At 46.1% G+C, this 10,000-nt stretch overlaps 1 protein-coding gene and 1 long non-coding RNA gene across 3 annotated transcripts in view; one reads left to right on the top strand and one right to left on the bottom strand.

The window, feature by feature from the left end:
• Positions 1-2,327, bottom strand: part of LOC143013795 (uncharacterized) — a 2,561-nt gene extending 234 nt beyond the window's left edge. The window contains exons 1-3 of one of the 2 annotated variants that reach the window (XR_012965220.1): positions 2,150-2,327; positions 1,955-2,029; positions 1-1,877 (exon numbers count right to left, since the gene is read on the bottom strand). The exon at positions 1-1,877 is cut by the window's left edge and continues 234 nt beyond it. This is a non-coding gene — a long non-coding RNA (uncharacterized LOC143013795). The remainder of the gene's footprint in view (positions 1,878-1,954; positions 2,030-2,149) is intronic. The other variant, XR_012965219.1, reaches the window with a different exon arrangement.
• Positions 2,328-8,457: 6,130 nt separating this feature from the next.
• Positions 8,458-9,917, top strand: LOC143013726 (netrin receptor UNC5D-like). Its single transcript, XM_076167389.1, has 2 exons — positions 8,458-8,592; positions 9,696-9,917. Exons 1-2 carry the CDS (start codon positions 8,469-8,471, stop codon positions 9,872-9,874), a joined length of 303 nt encoding a protein of 100 aa, XP_076023504.1. The 5' UTR covers positions 8,458-8,468; the 3' UTR covers positions 9,875-9,917.
• Positions 9,918-10,000: the final 83 nt, after the last annotated feature.

The raw sequence follows: 10,000 nt of genomic DNA, 5'->3' as shown, positions 1-10,000 counted from the left end.
GAGTGTGTTTGATAGGGCCAACAGGGGAGCAAACAGAATCAGGGATATACAAACTGATCATCACCCCAATTAACACACACACACACACACACACACACACACAAATACACACACTCACACACTAGCTGCCATCTCTTCCCTTCAGTGTTTTAGTTCTGCATTTAGCCTCCACATCCAGACACAGATAAAGGAGAGCCAGATTTCTTTGTTTGGTTGCTCTGTTTACGGGGCCGTTGTTGCTTCTAATTGCCGCTGTCTCCCCCCATCACCGCGGCTCTTAGCCTCTCATAACACGGTGAGATGTGTCAGTTATTAGCCGGGATGTTTGTTTTTTGGGTTTTGTCAGGCTTGATTTCACTTCTGCAGACTCGGAATTGGGTCTGGTTTCCAGGGGCGACGGCTGGGGTTGGGACCGTCTCTGGTTACTGAGTGAGGGAGTGGGCACAGGGCCTAATGGAGCCTGGAGATAGAAGTTCCTCTTCTCCTGGAGGGATAAAAACGCTGTGCTATCGTGTATCTTCCCCCAAAAAGAAGGTGAAATAGACTCTAATGGCTCTTTGCGTGTGTGTGTGTGTGTGTGTGTGTGTGTGTGTGTGTAAGCGGCATGGGCCCGGGTCCTTTTCTGTGTTTCACTTCTGCTGGTGGATGCAGTATGGATGTGTGTGAGTGTAATGGTTCCTAATTTGAGCATTCGTTGGGTACAAAGCCTCCGTAGCTTAAAAGCTGCTGCTGAACAGAAGGGAGATTTTCTCACAGTGATATCTGCTGGATTGTTCTTTCAGTCTGGAACGCAGCCTCACTTAGCAGGCTGGAGACCGTGTAATGAGATCCTGATGGAGGATGGGCTAATGCTGCTCAGGAGTCTCACTGTTCTGTCCTCAGCTGTACTTTGGGAGGGTTCTGTCACTCTCACCACATGTGGTCACACACACAGACGTGCAGCAGCTGTCCTCCATCAAGCATCAGGCATCAGGCATCAAGCATCAAGCATCAGGCATCAGGCATCAAGCATCAAACATCAAGCATCAAGCATCAGGCATCAAGCATCACACATCAAGCATCAGGCATCAGGCATCAGGTATGAAAGTGTAAAGATAAAGGAACTTACATCAGGAAGTCAAAGTATACCTTGTGGATTAACGTTTACGTTTCATTTGCCATGCATTTCCATTTCAAACCTTTAATAGCAGCATCTATTTTGATTAAAGAGTGCAATTATACATATTCATATTATTAGTAGCAGTAGCAGTGTTATGAATATTAAGATTTAAGATTTATTTGTCAAATTCCATGCAGTCACAAACAATCCCACAATTTGAAATGCATCTTGCGCCCCTCTGTATGTAACCCAACACACACATGCTCAAGGGAGCGCAGGGCAGTCATGATACGGTTGGGTGCCTTGCTCAAGGGCACCTCGACAGTGCCCTGGGGGCAAACTGGCAACTCTCCAGCTGCCATTTCACTTTCTTGGTCCCTCCGATTCCCAAGCTGAGTTCCCTATGGACCGAGCTCCTGCCGCCCCATTATACGTCCTATCTGAATGTTACTGAGCCAATTAGGATGGAATTAATTGCAGTCCAACTCCTGCTCACACCAAACCTCCAGTCAGCTGTAATGCAGTCTGGTCTCTGACACACACACGCACCACACACACACACACACACACACACACACACACACACAGTCAGTCCAACCTTCATCAGCATCAATAAGCCACATTTCTATCACTCTAGGTATTCAGCGCCTCGGCCCAAACTTCCTTTCTGCTGCGTTCAGGCTATTTTCAGACATTTGAAATATATCACAGCTTCAGTCCGTCTGCTTTCACTGCAGCCAGGACAGAAGAATGAAGCAAATTCACCTCCACTTAGCTGCTGGGGAGGGAAGGATTTATGAAAGTTAGTATTCTATTCAGTTGTTTAGGTTGAAATGTTATTATTTGGCCCTTGACCTTAAAGAATGGCCAGAGCGATGGGCCACTATTCCCTCCCTGTCTGCAGAGCTCTGGGCCTTCAGTCCTACAAGTCTGAGTGTAACATAGAGAAGAAAAGCCTTCAATCTTAGCTTTTCTCCGGATGAAGGCTTTTCTACATGGAGAACTTGGAGTACTGTAACTTAAATGCATCATCTCATAAACAAGTCAGACCGTGGTGACTCAGGGGTTAAATTCCGTGGTTCCGACCCGAAGCGTTGCCGTTTTCTCCATCTTGGAGCCGAGTCTTCTCACGCAGTCGCCTCCACTCTGCCTTCACACTCCTGCCGAGGCCGTCAGCCTCCCCCGTCCACACAGAGAGGGAAGTGAATCCAAACAGATGCTGCTTATGTTTTACAAGCCGCTGACACTGAAATGCTGTTAAGCAGGAAGTGGCAGTGGTACGACTCGTGTTTCCTCTCGGCCTGACTGAATCCATGCTATTGTAATTTGCAGCTGCCATTTTTTTCGGAACGACTTTGGCGACGCAGGCGTGACAATTAGCTGTCGGACGCTCTTTGGGTGGACGTCTGAAGTGATTCCAGCCTGCAGACGCCTCGGCTTCACAGCTGCCTTCAGACTTCTGTCTTTAAAAGAGACTTTATTCTGTTTCATCCGTCAGACTCAGAGGCAGATTACCCAGTGAAGAATTATATAATAAATAGTTTGTAGTTGACTGGGAAATATGTAGAATGTCTTCCACTCACTACTTACCTATCTCTCTATCTCTCTATCTCTCTATCTCTCTATCTCTCTATCTCTCTATCTCTCTATCTATCTATCTATCTCTCTATCTCTCTATCTATCTATCTATCTATCTATCTATCTATCTATCTATCTATCTATCTATCTATCTATCTATCTCTCTATCTCTCTATCTATCTATCTATCTATCTATCTATCTATCTATCTATCTATCTATCTATCTATCTATCTATCTATCTGTCTGTCTGTCTGTCTGTCTGTCTGTCTGTCTGTCTGTCTGTCTGTCTGTCTGTCTGTCTGTCTATCTATCTATCTATCTATCTATCTATCTATCTATCTATCTATCTATCTATCTATCTATCTATCTATCTACCTACCTACCTACCTCTCTGTCCGTCTGTTTGTCTGTCTGTCTATCTATCTATCTATCTATCTATCTATCTATCTCTCTCTCTCTCTCTCTCTCTCTCTCTCTCTGTCTCTCTCTCTCTCTCACCTGCTGAAAGAAACACCTGGTATCAGAGAACACTTCTGATTTCTATGAGGAAGTCTTTGAGTGTAAATGTAGCAACATTTATTGTGCTTTTTAAATCTTAGATAAAGCTCAGATACATGTGATTGGTTTTATCAGCGTACAGATCCATAATGAGATAAGATCGGCCTGTGCATCTGTAATGTGTCTGTGTAGCTAAAGTAACCTTCTATCAGAGATCCATGCTGATAAACCTGAGCTGATTTAATATAAATGTTACATGCATTTATTCAAACTGCCTCATAGACAAGTATCTCTTTAGTTCTGTGACCTTTCTTCTTTCTTCTGGTGCCGTGTCTGGTGCTGAAGTTCTGTTATGTTCCTGTAGATGAGAGATGGAGATATGATAACTTACAAACATATTGATTACTGCAGAATGCAAACTTTGATGATTTGCATGATGTTGGTTGCTCTAATTGACTTTAATCCAACATGTGTGTCACTGTGTTAGCGTGATCATACACACATCTCTGGGTCAGGAACCTTCTCACCACACACACACGTGTCTGGACAGCCTCAGCTCCTCTCAGACCCTCATACACAATCTGACACACATTTACCATTCAGCTAGTCTGGAAAGGAAACACTCTTTACTCTAACAATTAATTGCTGCTCAGATTCCACATTTGTTGCATGATGAGTCATGAATTATTAATCCACCTGCCACCACAGCAGCTGGATTAAAGAATCCCACCTGTTTTCCCTTTTTCTCAGCCTGACTGAAAGGTTTATTGAGTAGAAAAGAGGTTGTGATTGATGCTTGGCTCCTGTCAGACTCACTAACTCACCAGCTACACTCATCACTTACACAGAAGTCTGCTTCGCTTCTGCCCAGCAGCTAATTCTCCATTTTGCTTCCAACACACAGGAGGGTTTGGAAACTAAACATTTGGTTGAAGTTGCACACACTGAGACACACACACACACACACAGTGACACACACAGAGATATAAGCACATTAGAGCTGGGATGATAGAACGGGCCCACAGTGATGAAGGACTCCCACCCACACACCCAGAGCTTTCTGATAGACTGACTCAGCTTCTGTGCGATAAACTACGGTAGAATTATGAACAATAAAATAAGATTTGCAGAGAAATTAGCCTCCTCTGCATTGCGTTGAGAACATTCCCTGCATAACAATGCCGCCCTTTGTTACAGGGTTTACTTCACAGTTTCGTGGACCTGGGCTGCAGCTAGTGTGGTTGTGTTGTGTTGTGTTGTGTTGTGTTGTGTTGTCTTCATCAGCCTGAGGCCTCCAGCCTGTTTACAGCTCAGTGTGAAGGCCAAGGTACTCGTCTTCACAAAGGAGGGAGGAGAGAAAGAGTCTGAGCTGAAACAACAGAGAAGAGCAAAGTGTGACAAAGTTGTGATTGTGTGTGTGTGTGTGTGTGTGTGTCTGTGTGTGTGTGTGTGTGTGTGTGTGTTTGGCTAAGTTTGTCCATGACTAGTACAGTAAAGTTGTGTGTGTGTGTGTGTGTGTGTGTGTGTGTGTGTGTATGGGTTGAAGTGATTGTGTTGGTTTGTGTCTTTGTTTGTGTGTGTGCGTGTAAATATAGGTTTGTGTGTGTGCGTGTATATATGGGTTTGTTTGTGTGTGTGTGTGTGTGTGTGTGTGTCAGTTGATGTCACAAACAACTGAACACAAATGTAAATGTAAATGTAAATGTAAAGCCCCCTAGTCTCATGCCAGCGCCCTGAACAACGCCTTTTCCAGGTTTGGAGGACGTTGGAGGAATGGAGGTTTGCTCGTTGTTATGCCGACAAGCACACAAACAAACACACAACTCTCCAATTACAGTAGTATAAGTTAAGATGAGACGGCCTCCTGTGGTGCTATCAAAACACAGCAGGGGACCTCAGCTGGTTTGTCTCTGACACACACACACACACACACACACACACACACACACACACACACACACATTCTAAGCTTCATTCTAAAGCTTCACCAAACACGCCACAAAGTCACACATATACAAACCCATCCAGAGACCCTAAGCAGGAACCTGAAGTGAATGAGCCTTCATTGGTATTTTAACCCTTTCAGACCCAGGAGTGACCCTCATTCTCACAGACTTCGGCCACGAGTCGCTCAAACTCAGCTGAGCTTCATTTAGAAATTCGATGTAGAGCACAAAGCCTCTGGTGGTTACAACATCTGGCTGAATACTTTTGTATATAGAATATTTCCATGTGATGTATTGATGCAACCACATCCAGTATACGATGATGTCATACTTTAAAAGCTCCATGAGGGGAAGTTCAAGTAGAAAAACAACGTTTTCAATGTTCTATGGCCTAAATGATCACAGCTCTTTACCAACCTGTGTCTTTGCTGTCATGGTTCCACGTGCTTCACTACTGCAGCACATTCTACCTGCTTCCTGTTCAGATGTTCCTGACATCCGTGACTAATTAATGCTGCATTATTTACACTTTTGCTGATGAAATGTTCCCTACAAGTGTGTGTACCGTCTCTCCATCTAAGGAAACTTGGATCAGCTGACTTTGTTTCTCTGAGCAGCACCTCACTGGCAGATTGTGACTTAAAGTTTAAATTCATCTAATTCTGGGTGCTAACATCTTGTTCCTGTCTCTGTTTCCGATCTGCAAACACTAAAATAATTGTGTTTGTACACTTTGGAACCACTTAACTTTCCACACAGTTTTTAACACATCCCTAAATGTTAAAGTGTTAGTTTTGTTATTGCCAGGAGCGGCAGAATGTGTGAGTGTGTGTGTGTGTGTGTGTGTGTGTGTGTGTGTGTGTGTGTGTGTGTGTATGCAAACACCTCTCACACAGTTTGACCTGCACATCCCAGCCTGAGAGCTCTGAGTCACAGTGGAGACGTTTAACCGGAGCTGCAGGCCTGAGAGGGGCAAAGGTTCGCTGTTTAGCAAAACATGAAGCAGACGTAGACCAGAGACCCACAGAGCAGTTTATTATCCATTTATTAGATGGGTTACTGTAGGAAACAACAGGAAGAAACTCTGCTGGAGTTCGTCCCAGGCTAGAATACAGTTATTATCTACTGTGTGATTGAATTCTATAACTGTAATCATACTATAGAGTCCTTTCAACTCCTTTCTTGCCTCCTTTACAACCAGCAGTTAGCATCTAAGCAGCCGCTAAGAATGCAGGTGAAGATTTAACACAAGAGAGACATAAAAGAAGGAAGAACAAAGAAATCTCAGTGTTATGATGCTAATAAAGCTCAGCTGTGTTTTCTAAGGATGACATCATTCCTTTAGAAGCTGTGTGGTGATCTTCATTGTTTGAACACAGAGCACGGCACGGTTACAGGTGATGAAGATGAGAAGCAGAGCTGTGTCTTACATGTTTGTGTAGTCAGGTTGTGTTTTAGCCCCGTATGAACCCTGTCATACATGTGTTTGGCTTCACAGTACAGTGTGTTTCTATTTAATTAACTAAAGCAGACTGTTAGTTGGGCCTCAGAAGTGTCAACATTCTATTTCCATCTCAGTTTTCCTCACTTGTCTTTATTTTGTGAGTGATTCAATCTTCAGTATGGATTTATTTGGTGATTGTGAAGTGAATGAGGAGGAGATCAGGGAGGAGCACACACACACACGCACACACACACACACTCACATGCACACACACACATGCACTGAGTGTTCCACTCTAACGAGCCGTCAGAAACATTACCACCAACAAATAAGACTGACAGACGACTCAGCGGCAGGCAGCACAGCTTCTCTCTCTCTCTGTCTCTCTCTGTCTCTCTCTCTCTCTCTCTCTCTCTCTCTTCCTCTCTCTCTTCCTCTCTCTCTCTTACTCTCTCTCTCCTTCTCTCAGGCAAAACACCTGTCGACTCCAGTTTAGACTGCAGGAAATGTGTCTGGAAATCATTATGCCACACCCTCTATTTCTGTCTCTCTCTCTCTCTCTCTCTCTCTCTCTCTCTCTCTCTCTCTCTCTCTCTCTCTCTCTCTCTCTCTCTCTCTCTCAAACAGAGGCTCACAGTTTTAGGGCATCATGAAAAGTCATTAGTCATTATTTTCACTGCTGTCTCTCCTCCCCACACACACACAGACACACGACACACACACACACACACACACACACACACACACACACACACACACACACACACACTCCGCCACTTGCCAACTCTCTCCGCCACTGCAGGAGAAATGATGAGTTATGTTTGCTCGTCTCTCCACAGGGGCTGCAGCTCCGAAGCTCCAGCTAGAGATTTGATGCTTTGCTTACTTTTCTCCTTAATATGGCTTCTTTTTTTTTTCCTTCGCCAGTCTGTCAATCACAATTTAAGCTTCTCTGGCCACCACACACACACACACGCACACACACACACACACGACACACACACACACACACACACACACACACACACACTGAGAGGAGCTGCCTCATGTCACCACTTGTGTGTTCTGAGTGTTTTTGCGGTGACAAAAAAAGTAAAAATCCCACTTTTCTGTTGTTGTCGTTTAAAGTCGGCACAGTCGGGACCGCCTGCCACGAAATGTTCTCCATTTCTTAATTTCCCCGTGAGTACCAGCATGAATCTGCGTCTGTATCCCCGCTGCCATTCACTGGGGTTTAATTGGTATTCAGTCCCCAGTCTGCTCACTGGCTCCCAAGCTGTGCCGTCCCAGTGTGAGGCTGTTTGACTTTACTAAGCGCGTGTCAGATTAGCCTGTTATTTATCAGACTGGATGCGACCGGAGCCAGAGGAGGAGGCGGAGGGCGGAGAACATTGCACGTCTCCCGCTCCTTTAATCCAGCAGCGACTCGGAGGCCCGGGAGGCGAGAGAAGCTCTGAAGAACGCTCAGAGAACACATGTGACTCAGAGTAAAGATGGCTGCTGAATACAGATCTGAAGCTCTGTGACAGCGTGACGGAGAGTTCCCATTGGCTGCTGCTGTGATGTTGCTTAAGAGGATTAGGATGTTTGTTCTTCTTTAATATATTCACTATGATCAGAACATTTGTGTTATGTAATATGGAACAGGGTATTGTCCTGCTGTCACTTGAACAGGAATCTCTTATACTGTGTTTCTACCAGCCTGACTCTCTGTGCTCAAGAAGAAGAAGAAGCCCATACATTACTAATCCCATAGAAAAGCATTGATGGTTGATGGTTGAGCTCAGTGAGGTATTGATCTGAGGCCTCTTCTTATGGATCTGAGGCATCTAAGGTGTATGATTGTCTGACTGCTCCTCCTCTGTGTCTCCTCTCCTCTCAGGGCTGAAGGTGCGTGAGGTGATGATCAACGTCTCTCGTCAGCAGGTGGAGGATTTCCACGGCCCTGAGGACTTCTGGTGTCTCTGTGTGGCCTGGAGCCACCTGGGGACGTCCAAGAGCCGCAAGGCCACAGTACGCATCGCCTGTGAGTACACAAGGGGCCAGTGTGGTTTACTGCAGCTGTCTCTCTCTCTCTCTCTCTCTCTCTCCCTCTCTCTCTCTGTCCTCTCTCTCTTCCTCTCTCTCTCTCTCTCTCTCCTCTCTCTCTCTCTCTCTCTCTCTCTCTCTCTCTCTCTCTGCCTGCACTCGCGTCCTCTCTCTCTCTCTCTGCCTGCATTCACTTCCTTTCTCTCTCTCTCTCTCTCTCTCTCTCTCTCTCTCTCTCCTCTCTCTCGTCTCCCTCTTTCGCTCTGCCTGCACTCGCTTCCTCGCTCTCTCTCTCTCCCTCTCTCTCTCTCTCTCTCTCTCTCACTCTCTCCCCTCTCTCTCTCTCTTTCTCTCTCTCTTTCCCTCTCTCTCTCTCTCTCTCTCTCCCTCTCCCTCTCTCTCCCTCTCCCTCTCCCTCTCCCTCTTCCTCCCCCTCTCCCTCTCTCTCTCTCTCTCCCTCTCTCTCTCTGTCTCTCTCCCTCTCCCTCTCCCTCTCTCTCTCTCTCTCTCTCCCTCCCTCTCTCACTCGTCCATATTCCCAGTGGTTACTCAGCTCCATTTACTCATAACACAGTTTAGATTCATTATTCTATCTTCAGAAAGTGCAAACACCAGTTGGCGTCCTCAGAGTGAAGTAAGGAGCAGAGCGCTGCACACACACACACACACACACACGCACACGTGAGTGTGTGTCCTGCAGTGGGAGTCTTTAATGATCCCAGGATAAAAGCTTTTCTATGGCTGCAGTAATGTAATAAGCTATGGAAGGCGTTTTAAAACAGGAAGTCATGGATCCCTGAGCGTCGTATTCAGCTGAATGCTCAGGGATGAGCAGCAGCGTCCTCACACACTTCCTCCTTACAGCGTATCCTCCAAACCACCTTGTCAACACATTACCTAATGGAGGAACCCTGGGAGCCTCTCTCTCTCTCTCTCTCTCTCTCTCTCTCTCTCTCAATCCAATAAGAGCTGTAGTGGCTTTTGAAGGTCGTGGCGTGTGGAGCCAGGAGCAGGGGTCAACGCCGGCGTCACCCAGACGACTGAAACCAGGGCGACCGCAACACCTGACACCTGACAGCTGCCTTTTATCTCCACACACAGACCTGAGGAAGAACTTTGAGCAGGACCCCCAGGGGAAGGAGGTGCCAATCAACGGGATGATCGTCCTGCACTGCCGCCCGCCAGAGGGAGTGCCTGTGGCTGAGGTAAGAGCGCTGCTGCTGCTGGCTCCGCCCCCTCTGCAGAGGCTCCGCCCCTCCATAAACACAAGCACACTGTAGAGAGTAGAGAGAGAGAGACGCTTCAAAGTTTGTATCTCTGCCAGACTGACTCTCTTCCCTTGTTTTGCACCAAGAATTCCTAAAAATAAATGCAAGACTTTCTTCTGTACACATGTTACAGTCGTC

Source organism: Genypterus blacodes, unplaced genomic scaffold (genome assembly GCF_046128005.1).
Source record: "Genypterus blacodes isolate CSIRO-AG114 ecotype Tasmania unplaced genomic scaffold, CSIRO-AGI_Gbla_v1 ptg000158l_1, whole genome shotgun sequence".
NCBI classification, from domain to species: Eukaryota; Metazoa; Chordata; class Actinopteri; order Ophidiiformes; family Ophidiidae; genus Genypterus; species Genypterus blacodes.
Note: the sequence above shows the minus strand (reverse complement) of the source record. Positions and strands in the feature narration are given on the sequence as shown.